The sequence below is a fragment of the Schistocerca cancellata genome, chromosome 1 (assembly GCF_023864275.1).
Source record: "Schistocerca cancellata isolate TAMUIC-IGC-003103 chromosome 1, iqSchCanc2.1, whole genome shotgun sequence".
In the NCBI taxonomy this organism is placed as follows: domain Eukaryota; kingdom Metazoa; phylum Arthropoda; class Insecta; order Orthoptera; family Acrididae; genus Schistocerca; species Schistocerca cancellata.
Genome location: NC_064626.1, coordinates 825,775,028 through 825,795,196, shown reverse-complemented (window position 1 = coordinate 825,795,196; position 20,169 = coordinate 825,775,028). Strand labels below are relative to the sequence as shown.

General features: G+C 41.2%; 1 protein-coding gene across 1 annotated transcript in view; it reads right to left on the bottom strand.

The window, feature by feature from the left end:
- LOC126188583 (thyrotropin-releasing hormone-degrading ectoenzyme-like) overlaps positions 1 to 20,169 on the bottom strand; it is a 270,383-nt gene that overhangs the window by 179,246 nt on the left and 70,968 nt on the right. The window contains exon 6 of the mRNA XM_049930188.1: positions 280 to 361. Coding sequence (XP_049786145.1) covers positions 280 to 361 — 82 coding nt within the window. The remainder of the gene's footprint in view (positions 1 to 279; positions 362 to 20,169) is intronic.

Here is a 20,169-nt window from a genome sequence, read left to right as displayed (position 1 = left end):
GGACTGTGTTGGCCCATACAGTGTACAACTATCTCCATGTGATCAGTTTGGCATCTTTGTTGTTCTTATTTTATAGTTAGGATATTTTTTCATAAGTAAATTTTATTGTTTCATGCTCTGCTCCCCTTCAGTGTAAGACTACATACATTTGCAGATATGCAAGTAGTGCAAAACTAGTTTTGATAAATTTATATTATTATGGAACAGTTCCACTAATTGATTTAAATGTATAATGTATAATCAACAAAGCATAACAGGTTAAAAAATCAGAGTTATTACCTGTCATGTAGAAAGCTGTCAAATGCTGATCTGACAATATTCTCACCAAGTGTACAGTTCAACATTCGAAGTACAGTCGTACCTGAAAATTTATTGAGATAATGTTGGTAATAGATATTAGTAATACAGAAATAATAACAAAATATTTGTGGCATTTATGGGATAATATTTCTCTTAAGTGATTGATAATGCAGGACACTTATTGTTCAGAGTAATATTTTCCATATTTTGAAATATCACAGACCATGTATTGTAAAAGATACATAAATATGTGTGAGAAAGTCAAGGAATGGCTACCATATGCAGCAATAAATTAAGCAACAGTAAGTTTCACCAATAAATGAGACTACAAGGTACTTGACAGAATGTTTTAGATATGTTGTCAAGTGTCTGCAAATAGCCAGTGCCACATGACAAATGTCAATTGACTTTGTACTGCTACTGCAAATGATACTAATAAGGAAGTGGCATGACTGTCTCCTGTCATCATGATTGCTTATTGGAGCTCACAAATTCCTTCTGATCTTGTCAGGGCCCCACAGAGAATCTTATTCAACACCAAATTGTAACCTAAAGTTCTGCTGGAAGTTGTCAAAAGGAATTCATAGCCATGCTGCCAGCAACTATGTGCTCTGAAATGTTTATCTTAAGAGTTATGAGCACTTGCTCATCTTCACTACTTTGAAACACAACTCTTCCAATCAATAAGTGCTCATAACTTTTACAGTATGCATTTCAGAGCACATGTTTAGTGGACATTTTTTTCTTGTTTTGATCCACACTAACACTTCCCAAAATATGGAAGGCAAAGAGCTTGCAGCAGAAGATATTTCTTTCACAGTATCAAAGATCAAGATTTGCTCATAGCTCTTAAGGTATGTATTTTAGAGCCCATGCTTACTTGACTTTTTTGTTTCAAATGATCATTCCTGTCATATTCTGAATACTGACCACCACTTCTGAAACATCCTGTATAAAGGCATATTGTCAGTCATTTTTCCTCATTTGATATGCAAATGGAAAAGGGAATGAATGGCAAATACTGATATAAAGTCCCATCTGTCTTTCTGTGTGTAGTGGCTTGGAGCTTATATGTCATATGATGTTTTTAACATTTCACCAGTGCTTACAGTATTGCCACTGTACTGAATGAAAATGGAGGCTCTCATTCAGTCTCCCAGCAACTGCAAGAATATGTGTGTGATAGCATTTTTCAAAGATGAAATCTACAATTATCCATAAACTCCTATAGAGACCAAGAATAGATAATTAAACTAATAACAATATAAGCAGAGGCTATGAGAAAACATTCTTCCCACACTGCACACATGAATGAAATAAAAAGAAATTAATGAAATAATTAGTTTACACTTCAGTTGGTAAAAAGTTCTTTGTTTTACTCTATGACTGGTTTTGGATTTTATATGGAAGTCCCAGTTTCTAGTGCAATCTGAAAATTACATTTTGGCAAAGTAGCACCACAAAGCTATCCTATTATGTGGTACAATAAAAAGACATGGATATAGACACAACATATAATATTACTTTATGTAAGTTTCATCTTAACACATGAACCTTGTAACAGTGTTGTAACTCTTAATTTTTTTTATTAGCTGTCCATGTACAATCTAACCTAACCTAACCTGCATGTATTACTACTGTGCATCAAAATACCAGTAGGATATGTTGAGAGCAAGCACTAACCTTGCATTCATACATAATCTCTTTCATTATGTTCAATGGATCTCAGTGGAAAGGAGATGCTGAATGAGTTTCAGCACACATTAGCAAAGCAGTGGAGTAGTTAAAACTGAATAAATGCCAACAAACCACTACAAAGTATGTGTCCTTAATCAAGCTAAACTTAAAATTCCAAAATTGAGAATAACATCTAAGAATACATGGCCTCATGTCTATATGTCTGCTGAATAAATTCTTCTCTGGCTTCCAGATATATCAGGTAGGTATACATCCATCCATAAGCTTTCTACTACATGTTCTTTGCTCATTGTGTACTATTTGGTTGTTACTTTCATTCTTATATTATAGTCATGGTGCCAACAGTGACATCACTGGTGCTCAGTTCATTGATGCACAGTTCAATATTTCTCTCCTGCATCTGTCGTGCCCATTGCAATCTTTCAATGGTCAGGTGTCTCATTGTACTCTGCTGCTAGCTGCCATCTTTGGTGAGAGTGTTATTAGATGTTTGGATTACTATAGTTCTTTTTTTATGCTGTTGTGGAAACCATTAAACCACATGATGACAGAGGTGTCTTCAATGCAATTTTATGTACATTTTCCAAAGCACGGATACAAGAATGTCTCATTTTCAGTTTAGCACTGTCCTATCATACACCTCATTAAATATAATATATTATCAGTGGTTCTGTCTACCTGAAACTATAATGCTGAACTCCATTAAACAAGTAACTCCCCAATTAATTATGTAAATTCTTATTAATATTTTCTCCAACTAAATCATATTTTAACTGTGTTAATTTTTGTTGCCTTGCTTGCACTAATATATTAAATGCAATTAATAATGCAAATGGTAACAACAAATTGATCATCAAAAGCAGATCAATTTGATCCACACAGACCACAGCACCAAACAAAAGTTTGGCTGATTAAACTATTAAAGTGATCACAAAAACCATTAAGTGACAGAAAAGAAATAAAGACTTCTGGCCATGACGGTATTTCAACCACACTGCAGAACTATTTGACTAAATTGACAGTTATTATAGCCCTGCTAATAATTAATTATTTTTATGTCATTAATTGCTATTTGATTCTGATATTATGTAACACGTATATGTTGCATAGGCATGAATCTATTCAGTTTTTATTTAGACCAGATTTCATTCAATTTCATTATTCCAGTTAATGCAGATGAGCAGGAAAAACAAAACCCATAATGTTCAAGTACAACATTAATGAGGAGGTGGAGATTAGTGTTTAATGTCTCATCGACAATAAGGTCATTAGAGAAGGAGCACAAGCTCAGATTAGGGAAGGATAGGGAAGGAAATTGGCCACGCCCTTGTCAGAGGAACCATCATGTCATTTGTCTTAAGCAGTTTAGGACTGAATGACACCCTTCACTAAGTAATTAAGTCATTAATTAAGAATTAGCAACAACTGGTATAAATGTATCTAAATCTAGATATGATGCCTAAAAAAATCTGCTGACGATATGATGGCAAGAGAAAACGTATAAAGCATAAAGAAATGTGCAAGTCCTTAGAGCCAGTGGCTCCTTCTTCTAACAAATGGTGAAGGGAAAGGAAGAGGGGTGGAGGAAAAGGGCTTCCTCTTCAATCCTTCTGCTAGGAGAAGGAGTCACTGGCTCTGAAATCTTGCACATTTCTTTATCCTTTAGATGTGCCTTTTCCTGCCACCACTTAGTGAGTAGATTTTTTTCATCTATCCAATTACGATCTATTATATTTTCAAAAATGGAATATTTTTGTTGATATAAATATGGTGCCTGTGCTTGTAAATGGGTTATTCCCAATGTGAATGCATAACATGGTTCCACTTTTTTAAAAATTTTCTGAACCACCACATATTTTGTCAACAGTATTATTATCATAACATATAGTCCATCTGAATAAGCAAAATCTAACCTAGCTATTTTTCAAACCAAAATAAAGCTTCCAAAATAGTCATGTGTGGTTACCTACCACTATGCTCATATCTCAGTGAAAGTTTGGTCTCAGAAACTGTAATGCTAATATTTTCATGAAAGTGTTGGTTGAGCTAGCAAATGAACAACACCTATGTCTAAAAAATTACTGTCCAGCAACCAATCAAGTAACACCTATGTAATAGTTTGAGAGAGTCTGAATTCATAATGTTGTGTAGAATCTGGCCACTATTGTTTATTCGTGAGATGTGTGTGACTTGTGACTCAGCACATTGACACACTGACTTCGTGTGTGACTTTGTATGAACTTCTTTTGAACATGTGCACTGTGTATGCCACACGGGCACTATGTTCTGCTGATACAGAGTTCAACTTAAAGGTGTGATTATGTTGTTAATGTGGTGGTACCTACTTGCATATAGCATCTGATGCAAAACGGGATCTGCTCATCAACATGTTTATGGTGATAACAAATGTGGAAAAAGCCACATCACTTGAAAATTAGTATACTGTTCAATTCCTGGAAATCAGTTTACAGCAGTTTTAGAAGATATTGATCATTGAGACTCTGAGGGCTTACCAGACAATTCAGGAAGGCACCATTGCATATTAGAATGTCTTCCTGGTTTGATATGGCAAAATAAACTCAGATAGTGAAATGGGGCAAAATTATGAGCTGCTATTTTAAATCATAGGTACTTCAGAATGTGTTATTTCAGTAATTTAATTTCTGTCAGTGGATACCAATGATATATCAGAGATGGAGGCATATGTTGTTTTAAATATTATGCCAGTTAAATTTTGTGAGAGGTGTCTTACCTGTAACTAGAATTAGTAATGGTGAAGTGTGTTTATAACTATGAAATGTTTTCCAGATTAATGATGTATGAATTATGAATGTGATCAGCCAGTAATACAACAGCAGTGAAAATTAATTTACAATCATTTTGTTCAGTTCAAAGTAAAAGTAAAATCAGTTTACTTCAGTAAAGTGCCATTTTCATGAAATACATGTCAAAATATTGCCTTTCAACTAAAACTAAATAAATTTTGAGATGTAATAAATAATGTTACTTGAAGCAAACATTATGAAAAAGAAATATTTGTCACGAGGAAGCCCTTCAGGCATGATGATGGTAAACGAAGTATTTTAAAATAAAGTAATATCCTCACCTAATGCACTGAGATGTTATAAACAAGATTTTGTCCATCATGTAATAGAGAATGAAGTTTCGCAAATAATAGCATTGGCTTGCTGCTATGGTATGTTATTTTTGTATAAGAAACAAAATAGGGATTTTCATGATTAAATATTATATGAGGAAGTAGTATTGAAGTGATGGTAATGGTATAATGAAGCAACAAAGTATAACGAGAAATGTGGAAGAATGAAATGTAATGAAGTATTTGCAGTAATAATGAGAAATATGAGAGGTACTGTCTGTGAAGCAGCAATTTTACAAATACAGTCCTTCAGTTAGTGATGTTCTAGAAAAGGAATCAAATGAGGTAAGTTTCTTTGGCTCTGAGCTATCTGAAGGGCTTTGGGCTTTTAGAAGGCTAAGAAGGTTTACTCTAAATGACCCATAAACAGGTGAGAATAAGAGGGTGCCATGTGGTTCCCCATGCAGATATAGTTGTGTGTTAGAATAAAGTTAGTAAGCTGTATGAGGAATGAGTCAGTGGATTTGCAGTCTGAAGGACACTGGAAGAGGACAGGGGTGGGGATGGTAGAGTTAGTGAAAGAAGAGTTTGGTATCTCTGATGTGGGAGATTAGATTGTTGGCAATTCGTTGGAGATGTTGGTCAATAAGAGCTGAAATTCTTTCAGTGGTGGCACAATCTCCAGCTACAATGAGGCATCCAGTATTGTCAGGTCTGTGGATTTTGGGGAGCATATAGATGGTGGGTGTATGAGGTGTCATGGGGATGAGGAGAGAAACTGATGCAGGGGAGAGGTTCTGGAAAGGGCTTAAGGTTTTAAGCAGTGATTTGGAGGGTATGTTGGATTTCTGGAATGGGATCACTCTGCGAAGTTTATAGGTGGAAGAGTCAGACAATTGGCAAATTCCTTCCACCAGGTAGTCACTGCAGTTCATAATGACAGTGGTGGAACCTTTGTCTGCAGGTAGGATGATTAGGTGAGAATTTGTTTTGAGGCTGTGTATGGCTGTCCTTTCTTCTGCTGAAGGTATGTGTTCTCAGGAAGGGGCCTGGAGAAGGATGGTGAGGCCAAGTGGGAGGTAAGGAATTTCCAGAAGGTGACCAGGGGGTGGTTCTGTGGGAGGAGGGGAGCATCACAGTTGGATGGTCGTATGAACTAGCAGAGTCAGGGTTCAGTACCTGGATTAGGTTGTCTTCAGTTGGAGAGATTGGTGGCAAAGAAGTGTTTCTATTGCAGATATCAGGAGAAGGACAAATCCAACATGGCTAAATTTGATTGTAGGAATGAAGATGACTTTTGTTTGTTTGTTTGCTTTTTCCAGGTTAAATTCTCCTCAGTATGGATGACTAAAATTTTTAAAGCTTCAGTTCTGCTTATTATTTCCTCAATGTGTATTACACTTAACATCAGCAGTGGCTGCTGTGTAGGATCACGTGAACACCCTAACTTTTTACACCTTGCATATTTATTGGTTACTTTTCTTTGAATGCTGTTAAATGTAACATAGATGCAGTGATCTGAAATATATGACACTAAATCTAGTGCACTATGCTATGTTGCTACTCCTCTAGTTTTCATGAAACTTGGCATCATGGCTGTGAGCACTCCTCATTCGTGCATGTTTTAAGGAGCTTTTATGCATGTGCAACTGACATGACAGTATGGATCAAATACACATGGATTTGGTGAACAACGTGCATGGTTCACAGTATGCGGAGCTAGTCCCTACCACTCCGTTACAAGTTTAGGTCAGTGCCACCAGGTGGTAGCACAATACATTAGACTTTTATCCTTGTGCTTTTGGCATAAACCATGCTAGGCAGTTGCACAGTCCTCACTATACAGTAAAATTAGATTTGACAGCATTAAATATATAGTTACTCTGATAGCAAGACCTATTTTTGGGTTTCTGAATGAGGTATAGTATATTAAGTTTTGGACTTTACCATACAGTGATACATTTGAGGAAATGAGGACCATACCAGCCTAAACCACATCATCATTGGTTTTGAGACTGTAGCATTTATTCATTTACTCATGCTTCCAACACCTGTTGATCTTTCAGTGAGCCAGATTTATCTGTGCTATAGGTATGCTATACAGGCTGGTCCATTGGTAGTGACTGGGCCAAATATCTCATGAAATAGCATCAAACGAAAAAACTACAAAGAACAAAACTCATCTAGCTTGAAGAGGGGAACCAGATGTCACTATGGCTGGCCCGCTAGATGGCGCTGACATAGGTCAAACCGATATCAACTGCATTTTTTGAAATAGGAACCCCCATTTTTTATTACATATTCGTGTAGTAGGTAAAGAAATCTGAATGTTTTACTTGGACCACTTTGTTCACTTTGTGATAGATGGTGCTGTAATAGTCAGAAATGTATAAGTACATGGTATCACGTAACATTCTGCCAGTGTGGACGGTATTTGCTTCTTGATACATTAGCCATGTTAAAATGGACCATTTACCAATTGCGGAAAAGGTCGATATCATGTTGATGTATGGCTATTGTGATGAAAATGCCCAACCAGCTTGTGCTATGTATGCTGCTCAGTATCCTGGATGACATCATCCAAGTGTCTGGACCATTCACCGGATAGTTACATTATTTAGGGAAACAGGAAGTGTTCAGCCACATGTGAAGCGTCAACCACAACCTGCAACAAATGATGATGCACAAGTAGGTGTTTTAGCTGCTGTCTCGACTAATCCACACATCAGTAGCAGACAAATTGCACGAGAATCGGTAATCTCAAAAACATTGGTGTTGAGAATGCTATATCAACATTGATTTCACCCATACCATATTTCTATGCACCAGGAATTGCGTGGCAATGACTTTGAACATCAAGTACAGTTCTGCCACTGGGCACAAGAGAAATTACGGGATGATGACAGATTTTTTGCACATGTTCTATGGCTGCGACAAGTGGGACATCAGCAACCTTGGCAGGTTAATGTATGGTGCAGCATTATTGGAGGAAGGATAATTGGCCACCATTTTATAGATGGCAATCTAAATGGTGCAATGTATGCTGATTTTCTACATAATGTTCTACCAATGTTACTACAAGATGTTTCACTGCGTGACAGAATGGCGATGTACTTCCAACATGATGGATGTCTGGCACATAGCTTGCGTGCAGTTGAAGTGGTATTGAATAGCAAATTCATGATAGGTAGATTAGTCATTGAAGCACCATACCATGGCCCGCATGTTCATCGGATCTGACGTCCCCATATTTCTTTCTGTGGGGAAAGTTGAAGGATATTTGCTATCATGACCCACCAACAATGCGTGACAACATGTGTCAGCACATTGTCAATGCATGTGCGAACATTATGGAAGGCGAACTACTCACTGTTGAGAAGAATGTTGTTGCACGTATTGCCAAATGCATTGAGGGTGATGGACATCATTTTGAGCATTTATTGCATTAATGTGGTATTTACAGGTAATCATGCTGTAACAGCATGCATTCTCATAAGTGATAAGTTCACAAAGGGACATGTATCACATTAGAACAACCGAAATAAAATGTTCAAATATACCTACATTCTGTACTTTAATTTAAAAAACCTACCTGTTACCAACTGTTCATCTAAAATTGTGAGCCATATGTTTGTGACTATTACAGCGCCATCTATCACAAAGCAAAAAAAGTAGTCCAACTAAAACATTCATATTTCTGTACATACTACATGAATATGTAATAAAGAAATGGGGGTTCCTACTTTAAAAAACACAGTTGATATCCATTTGACCTATGGCAGCGCCATCTAGTGGGCCAACCATAGTGCCATCTGGTTTCCCTCTAAGCTACACAAGTTTCGTTCTTTGAAGTTTTTTCGTTTGATGCTTATTTCATGAGATATTTGGCCCGGTCACGATCAATGAACCACCTTGTATAGACGAGTAGGAACATTCATGTCTCAGTTTCTTAGATATTTAGGGATCTTGTAGATTTGTGCAAAAAATTTAAAAAAGTATGGAAATGCCCCTGCACACAAAAATGCGAAACAGAGAGTACCAAAAGCTTACACTTCACTTCTTTCTTGCCCTAAACTCTACTTAATTAAGTACAAAACAACAAAATTCCATAAAACAATTCTTTCTTTTGTCAGGCAAGTATTGCATATTATTATTATTATTATTATTATTATTATTATTATTATTAGTGGTGGGGGTGTAATTTTATAAATTTGTTCATAAACACAGCTGTTATGCAGCAGATGATATTAATTTCACACTCTCAAATTTATCTGAATCTAATAGCTGGTTAACACCCAGAATGTATACTCAAGAGCCACCACTGCTGATCATTGGTGCAGTTCCCCAAGATTTGCAAAATTGACTATGTACTATCTTTTTAAAACTGAGGATGAGACCATTTGCAAAAAACCAGTCAATGATACTTTTAAGAACAAGGTTTCCCAATTTTTCTGTTTCTGTATGTACACTTTGATTGATTACAGTACTAATGTCATCTGCAAAAAGAAACTATTCTGCTTGCATATTAGACAGAAGATCATTTATGTATATCATGAAGAACAGCGGATAAGATAGAGCCTTTGGGAACCTTTCTGTGATTTTTCCCCAGTCATAGTAGTTGGTCCCTGGACTACAATGGTCACATTAGTGACTAGAATTTTCTGCCCTGCTTTGGTTAGATATGACATTATGCACTGATTGACTATACCATCAACCTCATAAACTGCTATTTATCTGTGAGAATACTGTGATTCACACAGTAAAATGCTCTAAATAGATTGCAGAAAATATCATGTGGTGCTATTTTATTCATTTTGCTAGTAAAATTTTGTGAGTGAACATGCAATGGCATTCTCAGGAGAGCAGCCCTTCTGAAATCCAAACTGTGATTGTTGGGGATGTTATTGTTGCTTAGGTGTGATACTACTCTAGAACACATCACCTCCTCAACAATTTAGGAAAATGATGTTAGCAGTGGAACAGGTTGATAGTTATTGACATCTCTCCTACCACCTTCCTTAAAGAGGGGTTTGACAACTCCATATTTCAGTCTCTCTTGGAAAATGCCTTGAGTTAGTGGTGTATTACATATTTCACACAGGACAGGGCTTATTTTATGAGAAAAAATCCTTGGTATATTATTGGAAACACCGTTTTTGAGAATGCATAATTTTCTTAATTTCAGAAGGAGAAATTGGTGATATTTTCATATTATTGAAGTTTTTGAGTTTCTTTCAGTGTACTGCTCTGATTTTTCTCTTGAACTGTTTGTTCCTCCACTTTCAGCTACACATTTAAGAAATGATTATTAAACGTAGTTACTACCACTGACTTGCCATTTACAGCAACTTCATTAAATGCAACAGTGAAATTATCCTGTTCTTTGGCCAGCTGCCATGTCTCTCATATCTCCATATCACTTTAACACTGTTGTCAGAATTACTGATTACTGATGTAATGTGCAAATTTCTTAATTTTTAATGACTTTTCTTAGTAATTTTGAGTATGTTTTGTAGTGTGCAGCTGCTGGCAGGATGTCTACTTGTTCTTACAACAGATACATTTTCCTTTTCCTGTAATGATCCATGATTTTTTTACATGGCTGTTTAATCTCTTTGCCGATTAGCTTATGCAAAACCCTATTTTCAGATAATGATTTGAATTTATGATGGAATAGATGTGTTGTGACAGTGCCACGAGATTTAAAAGTGCCGCTACGTCAGTACGCAAACACGGCGATAGAGGCGCTCCGCAGCTCGGCTGAGTGCGGGAGCGCCACCTGGCTATGAACGGCGCCGGCCGGATGTCACGGCACGGCAGTGTAGTGACAGCTACGGAGTTGGTAGCAAGAAACCCACTATTGTTTCTATGTTTGTGTATCCACGCAGTTTATTAGTGCATTAAAGGTTATAACACTTTTTGGCGACGAGGTCGGATATTTTTTTTCCAGCGTTGGAGTATTCCGCGTTCGTGTCCGGGCAGACATGGAACAGCTTATGCAAGCACTCATTGAACAACAAACACAGCTGACGGCTGCTATTCAGGCACAACAAACACAGCTGACGGCTGCTATTCAGGCGTTGTCGACGTCGCTTACTCATCGTCTGTCGTCCTCTTCTCCGCCTCCGTTCCCTCCTTACGACGAGGCCGCTGAGGACTGGGAGGATTATGAGAAGCGTTTGCGGCAACACTTCTTGGCTTTCGGCGTTGTCGACGCCCCAATGTGTAAGTCGTTATTTCTATCTTGGATTTCCCCACGGATCTATCAGCTGCTATCTCAGTTAGCCCCTCTGCGGGAACCTGCCTCTCTGTCCTTCCAAGAAATGTGTGACTTATTGTCTAACTATTACCGAAAAAACACCCACGTCGTTGCCGCCCGCGTGGCGTTCTACCGGTGTCGTAAACAGCCCCATCAATCTTACCGGGCTTGGGTGGCAGAACTACACGGTCTGAGTAGAAAATGTCAGTTTGTCACGGACACTCATCATGAGTCTTATGCTGATTCAATGGTTAGGGATGCTATTCTACGGCTTGCTCCTGATAAAGAAGTTCGGCAACGTGCCCTACAACTGCCAAACCCGTCGTTGTCGGAAGTTCTAAGCATCGCCCAATCCTTTGAAGTGTCTCACGCTGCTGGCGCGCAAATAGACGCGTGGTGTGATGTGGGCGCTGTACAGTCAACTTTCGACACGGACAATTTGCCTGTTTCCCAGGAGGACGATGATGTGGCGGCGGTTCACTCGCGTAAACAACGTCGCGTTGGGCCGCAACGCTCGCAGCGAAAACAGCAACCACAGAAACAGGTTCGTTCCGCCCTTCCTTCTTGTCCACGTTGTTTCGTACAGCATGACAGGGCCGCGTGCCCAAAACGTTGGGCCACGTGTAATTCATGTAGGAAAAAAGGCCACATTGCTTCTGTGTGTCAGTCCCCTCACGTTCCTGTCGCCGATGACGAGGCATCGGACATGGATGTTAACTGTGTGCTTTCTCAAACAAATAAGTTGTTTGTTACTGTTCGTGTTCTGGATAAAGACATTCGCATGCAAGTGGACACTGGCTCTGCAGTAACTCTCATTAATTCTCGCACGTATTTGGAGTTGGGCTCCCCTCCCTTGTCTCCAGTTACGCGAAATCTGAGAACTTATAATAAACAGAAAATTCCTATCGTTGGCCAGTTTGATGCTTCCACTGCTTACAAGTCTGTTGTTCGGCCCCTCACGTTTTATGTGGTGGATCATGCGGGCACTGAAAATCTGTTCGGTTATGATGCTTTCCAGTTGTTTGGGTTCTCCATTGATGATGATGTGCACCTCATATCTGAGGATATTCCGTATCAACAGCTGGATGGATTGTGTTCTGAATTCTCGTCCGTGTTCTCTGCTGGTCTGGGTCGTGCCAAGGATTTTGAAGCCCACATTACTCTTAAACCTACAGCTCGCCCTAAGTTTTTCCGGGCACGCCCTATTCCGATGGCGCTGCGTGCACCTGTCAAGGCTGAGATAGACAGGTTAACAGCTTCAGGGATTCTCCTTCCTGTTACCTCCAGCGAATGGGCATCGCCCATCGTAGTGGTTTCTAAACCCAACGGGAGTCTGCGATTGTGTGGCGATTTTAAAGCCACTGTCAACGCTCAGAGCCTCATTGACACTTATCCTCTTCCCCGTCCTGAGGAGTTATTTACCAAGCTCACTGGGGGCCAGTTCTTTTCCAAACTTGACTTATCGGAGGCGTACCATCAGTTGCCGTTAGATGCGTCTTCCAAGGAATTTCTCGTCATCAACACTCCTTGTGGGTTGTATCAGTACCAGCGGTTACCATTTGGTGTCGCTAGCGCGCCGGCCATTTTTCAGCGGTTTTTGGAACAGCTCACGGCTTCCGTTCCTGGCTGCATCAACTACCTGGATGACATTGTTGTCACGGGGGCCTCCACTGAGGAGCACCTTCGCAATTTGCGTTCATTATTTCGGGTTCTGCATTCGGCTGGGTTGAAGTGCAATCTGGACAAGTCACAGTTCTTCCAACCCTCCATTGTGTATCTTGGTTTCCACCTGTCCCGTGAAGGTATACGTCCTCTACGTCAGCACGTTGCGGCCATCACCGCTCTCCCCCGCCCGTCTACGGTCAAAGAACTTCAGGCGTTTCTAGGCAAGATTGCTTATTATCACAAATTCATTCCATCCGCGGCGGCGGTGGCTCATCCTCTGCATCAGCTGTTATGCAAAAACGTTCCTTTCTGTTGGTCCGACGAGTGTGAGCAGGCTTTTGTTCGCCTGAAGGCTCATTTGCAGTCGGCACCTTGTCTTGCCACCTTCCGTCCGGGTCAGCATTTGGTTCTGGCGACTGATGCGTCACAGTATGGCCTAGGGGCTGTTCTCGCCCATCAGTATGAGGATGGGTCGGAACGACCCATCGCCTATGCTTCAAAGACCCTCAACGATGCCCAACGGCGTTACTCTCAAATCGAAAAGGAGGTGCTCGCTATCATTTATACGCTAAAAAAGTTCAGCGTTTTTTTGTATGGTTCTAAGTTTCACCTCATCACCGACCACAAGCCGCTGGTCTCTCTGTTCAGCCCTTCGGCGTCGCTTCCGGATAAGGCGGCTCACCGCCTGCAACGTTGGGCCTTATACTTGTCTCGTTTTCACTATGAGATTCACTATCGCCCCACGGCCCAGCACGCCAACGCTGACGCGTTGTCGCGTTTGCCGATGGGCCCCGACCCGGTTTTCGATCGAGATGAGCTGCTCTGTTTCCACATTGATGAGGAAGAACGTCGTGCGGTTGAGGGTTTTCCGCTTACAGGTTCGCAGGTCACGTCGGCTACTGCGCGGGACCCGGTCCTGCGTCGGGTGATCGGTTTTGTTCAACAGGGTTGGCCGGACAGGACCAAGGGCCGGGCATCGGATCCCCTTCGCAACTACCATGCCTTGCGCCTTTGTCTGTCTGTTCGTGAGGGTGTTGTTCTTTTGGCCACGGATGGCGCATCTCCACGGGTCGTGGTGCCAGCTTCTCTTCGCAAAGATGTTCTCAAACTATTGCATGAGGGCCATTGGGGGATCTCTCGGACTAAGTCCCTGGCCCGCCGGCATGTTTATTGGCCCGGTATCGATTCGGACATCTCCCATATGGTCGCTGCGTGTGGTCAGTGTGCTCAACAACTGGCTGCACCCCGTGCAATGCCCTCTCCGTGGCCTGATCCGGCGCAGCCATGGGAACGGGTGCACGCTGACTTTGCCGGCCCCTTCCTCGGCGCTTATTGGCTCCTGTTGATTGACGCCTTCTCGAAGTTTCCGTTTGTGGTTCGATGTCCGTCACCCACCACTGCGGCGACGACGCTGGCTTTGTCCAAAATTTTTGCGCTAGAAGGTCTTCCCTCCATGATCCTCACGGACAACGGCCCTCAGTTCTCTTCGCAGGCCTTCCATGATTTTTGTACTGGACAAGGGATTCATCATGTTACAGCACCGCCTTTCCATCCCCAATCGAATGGGGAGGTCGAGCACCTTGTCCGCACTTTCAAAAGCCAGATGAAAAAATTCCTTACTGATTTTTCTACCGATGACGCTTTGTTGCAATTTCTGAGTTCTTATCGCTTCACGCCTCTGGGTGATCGCAGCCCCGCTGAACTCTTGCATGGCCGCCAACCGCACACTCTACTGCACCTGCTTCACCCTGTCAGGCCTAGTCCTGTGTCCCCTAGTGCGGGAAAATACTCGGTAGGCGCCGACGTGTGGGCACGAGGGTATGGATCTCGCCCTAAATGGATTCCAGGGGTGGTCAAGGCTCTTCGCGGCCGCCGGCTTTGTGAAATACGTACGGACGACGGCACGGTTGTTCGTCATTATGACCAGATGCGCCCACGAGTGGTGGCCACGCCGGTGCCACCGCCCCTTCTTTCGCCTCCACCAGCCCGAGACGCCAGTCCTGTCGCTGCTGCCGGTCTCCCGTGCGTGTCGCTGCAGCCAACGTCGCCGCCGCTTCTGAGTACGCCGGAACCGGCCCCAGTCGCGACGCCGCCTTCTCCGGGTCCCATCTCGCTGGAGCACACCCCCAGGTCCACGACACCTATGGATGCTGCTCCGGAGTTTTCGCCCATCATCTCGTCCAGGAGGCACGTTCCACGCACAAGCTTCCGTCCTGGACATTTTCGACCATATTCTCATGTTTCTCCGCGGGATCTTCTCGGGGTCTCCCAAGAGGCCATGGATGTCTCCGCACTGTCCGTGTCTCCAAGGAAGTGAGTGTTTTTTTTTTCCAGGGGGGAAAAGTGTTGTGACAGTGCCACGAGATTTAAAAGTGCCGCTATGTCAGTACGCAAACACGGCGATAGAGGCGCTCCGCAGCTCGGCTGAGCGCGGGAGCGCCACCTGGCTATGAACGGCGCCGGCCGGATGTCACGGCACGGCAGTGTAGTGACAGCTACGGAGTTGGTAGCAAGAAACCCACTATTGTTTCTATGTTTGTGTATCCACGCAGTTTATTAGTGCATTAAAGGTTATAACAAGATGAAATGTTACATCAGAATTTGGTTCATCGTCTCTTGTAAACTGTTCTTAAAAACACTTGCTCAGGAGTCATTAATTATTCTAACTGATACTGATTTCCACTGAGGAGTATCTGTAACAAGAGATGCTTTCTCATTTATCCTTGCTAACAGTGCATCAGGATCAGAGAGAGCATTTGTTACTGGGCACAAAGGTTTTTTTTTTTTTAGCTTCACTGAACAAAACAAAGAGCTGAGAAGATGTTCAAAGCAACCACCTCGCATTTGCAAACACTTCACTACTCACTGATTTGTACTCTGCTGGATCCTATGTAGCACACATGCATCCACCATTGCTGAAGCAATGTTAATGTAAGCTATTAGGCTGTGTACATTGATGGGTGGAGCACTGTAAACTTGTCCCTTTATGTGCCCTACAAATAAAAATCTAGTTGATTAAGGTCTGTGGACCACGTAAGCCAGAACACTGTACCTTCATAACCAATTCATTTCCCTGTAAAAAGTTACACACATTCATTCCAAATTGTGGCGGTGCACCATCAGACTGAAACCATAGCTGTCACTGAGCAACAAGAGGAAAATTTTCTCTTGTGTCAAGCAAAGTTTAGCAAAGAAATGTTCAATACAGTGGCACATTCAACTTGTCTGACATCAGGTAAGGGGCCAAAACCACTACTTCCATGATTGCAGACCACAGGTTTATATCGAAACATGCCTGAAAGCCATTTTCATGGCTAACATGTGGGTTTCATTCTCACCAATAATGACTGTCATAGAGGTTGAAAATACATTCACAAGTGAAGCTAGATATGTCAGTCCACATCACATTATTCATAAAACATTTGTTATCATCCATGTGGTGTAAAAACCATTCACAAAACTTTACTTCTTAAACATGGTCTTCTGCAGCTGATACTTAGTTAACATGTAGTGATATGGATGCAGTTCTTCATGGAACAACACTTCAACAACAGTTTTTGAGATATCTGGAACAGCCTTCGAATATCTTCGGTATTTCACCATGGTGATTGGGGTATAGCTTCAAGAATCACGTCTTCTCTTTGTAGAGTATATCTAGTCCTTGGACACCCTCTCTCCATTAATTGTGGATGAAGGTGTTGCTCCAGGTAATGAAAAACATTCTTATTTTCGTGGCACTTTTGAAGATACCATGCAGCATAGGCATGAGCAGATGCAACAACTTGGTTACCAAATGCATCCAACAACAAAAGCATATCGATGTATTCATCACTTGTGAACTCCATAAGGAAGCTCCCCTACATGAACTTGACAGGATGAGTTCTGGTTGTGCACGGGACGATTAGTAGACACATGCATGCAGTTTAATGGATCCCACTGTCATTTGATAGACTATTGTCATGCAACAAAGTGGTACCTTGCTTATAAACAATGAGAACTAGAGAACGGACATCTAAAAACTAAAAAAGGAAACTGGTGAGGATTTGAACCATACCTCCATGATGGATATGGGGTTGGTGAACCAGATGTATACTCATTGAGCTATAATAGCTGGTACAGTAATCTAGGTTGATACACATTCCGCTGTACATTCCAATGCACTGCATGATGTGGCAGTGTTGGCAGCTCCTTATTTTCTTATACACTACTGGCCGTTAAAATTGCTACACCAAGAAGAAATGCAGATGATAAATGGGTATTCATTGGACAAATATATTATACTAGAACTGACATGTGATTACATTTTCATGCAATTTGGGTGCATAGAGAAATCAGTATCCAGAACAACCACCTCTGGCCGTAATAACAGCCTTGATACACCTGGGCATTGAGTCAAACAGAGCTTGGATGGCGTGTACAGGTACAGCTGCCCATGCAGCTTCAACATGATACCACAGTTTATCAAGAGTAGTGACTGGTGTATTGTGACGAGCTAGTTGCTCGGTCACCATTGACCAGACGTTTTCAGTTGGTGAGAGATCTGGAGAATGTGCTGTTCAGGGCAGCAGTCGAACATTTACTGTATCCAGAAAGGCCCGTACAGGACCTGCAACATGCAGTCGTGCATTATCCTGCTGAAATGTAGGGTTTCGCAGGGATCGAATGAAGGGTAGAGCCACGGGTCATAATAAATCTGAAATGTAACATCCACTGTTCAAAGTGCTGTCAATGCGAACAAGAGGTGACCAAGATGTGTAACCAATGGCACCCCATACCATCACGCCGGGTGATACGCCAGTATGACAATGATGAATACACACTTCCAATGAGTGTTCACCACGATGTCACCAAACACAGATGCAACCATCTTGATTCTGTAAACAGAACTTGGATTCATCCAAAAAAAATGACGATTTGCCATTCATGCACCCAGGTTCATTGTTGAGTACACCATTGCAGGCACTCCTGTCTGTGATGCAGCGTCAAGGGTAACTGCAGCCATGGTCTCTGAGCTGATAGTCCATGCTGCTGCAAACGTCATCGAACTGTTTGTGCAGATGGTTGTTGTCTTGCAAACGTCCCCATCTGTTGACTCAGGGATCTAGACGTGGCTGCACGATCCATTACAGCCATGTGGATAAGATGCCTGTCATCTTGACTGCTAGTGATACGAGGCCATTGGGATCCAGCACGGAATTCCGTATTACTCCTCCTTACACAATGCATCACAACAACGTTTCACCAGGCAACGCTGGTCAACTGCTGTTTGTGTATGAGCAATTGGTTGGAAACTTTCCTCATGTCAACACTTTGTAGGTGTCGTCAGCAGCACCAACCTTGTGTGAATGCTCTGGAAAGTACAATCATTTGCATATCACAGCATCTTCTTCCTGTCGGTTAAATTTCATATCTGTAGCACGTCATTTTCTTGGTGTAGCAATTTTAATGGCCAGTAGTGTATGTGTTTTCAAAATACATCTAATCTGATTTGGCTAGATAGACTTTTGTTCTTCACCTTCTCATAATTAGCCAGAGAGTTGATGTAAGATGCATTGGCATGTCAAAGCTACAACCAGTGTATACAATATATCCAAAGTTACAACCAGTATATGCAACACCTTCAAAGTTAAAACCAGTATTTACAAACTGTTTCACCAAGTGCGTATGTCCCATATTACAAATTATGGAGTACATCACTGATTCAAGGGTACTGCTGAACTGACATGAAGAGAAAGTTACTAGAGAACATGTTGACACTTAGTGCTGTTAGAGGTCGCTTGCATATATTCTAGCTTTTATCAGCTAAAAAACATTATAATCGAATACCTGTTACCATATTTGTATTAAAATTACATATTTATATTTGGAATGGATATTGACATAAATACACAAGTGACCTACAGCCGCACTAAATGTCAACAGTTTGTCTAGTATCTATCACTGTGGGTCAGTTCAGCAGCACTGTTGCATCAGTGATGTACTCTGTGATCTGTAATACGGATGCATTGACAGCAGTAAGCTTGTTGTATTGAGTTTTCTTTAGTGGCTTCATTTTCAGTTTTTGTGGTGTGAGTGCACCAGATATTTGTGTTCATTCTATGTGCAGCCATGTTCTGTGAAATTATAAAATTATATCTTTGTTTTTTGCTTTTGTTGACACAGTTACATTGTTACTTTGTTTGCAATAAATAAAGGAGCAATAAGTCATTTTTACTCCAATATACCATATTTCGCTCTGTGATTTTGTGCCAAACATAATTAAAGACATCAGGTTATGGGCTCAGGCAAATGCATACATATGGTATTTGTTCCTGTTCTGTGAATTCCTTGCTTTTTATTGGTGTTTTATTCATGTGAACAAGTTCTGGAACCATCGTGTTTTGCTGGTCTATTGTAGAAAACCTTTGTTTTTGTTTTGAACTGAGTATTAAAAGTTTGAGTTACATGCAGCCTACATGAAGATGGATAACTTGCAAATGTACAGTATCCAGAAATTTGATGGTAAAAATTTCCAACTGTGGAAATATCAGTTGCAAATTGTTTTTCATGCTGAAAAAGTGCTCAATATCATCGAGGGGAAACTGAGGCCAAATGAAGCTGATGAGAGTCAAACTGCTTGGGATGACTTAAATGCTAAGGTGATGCTCATTCTATCTGCTGCGATGGAATTTGACCAATTGGAATCTGTTATGACATGCACAAATGCAGTGGAAATGTGGGCCAGACTAAAGGCTATTTATGAACAGTGATCTGCAGCTTATAAAATGGCCTTGAAGCAGAAAGTTTTTGATTACAGAATCTTGCCGACAGACACAATCGCACAACACATCAGTCAAGTTGAGTCCTTGGCACAAGCATTAGCTGATATTGGGGAACTTGTAACAGAAGCTGACAAAATGGCTAAAATTTTGGGAATTCTGCCAGCAAAGTTTGCAAACTTTTTCAACTGCCTGGGACTCGTGTGCTGTAGATCAACAAATGTTCAATAATTTGACTTTAAGATTATTGAAAAAAAGAACAAAAACTTTTACAATGCGATGAAAACTCAGCAGTCTTTGCAGCAGTTAAAGTGGATAAAACACGCAAGTTCAGTTCAAATACCGGTAACAACAGTACATGTAACATGGTCAGTAGAAAAGATGTTGAATGT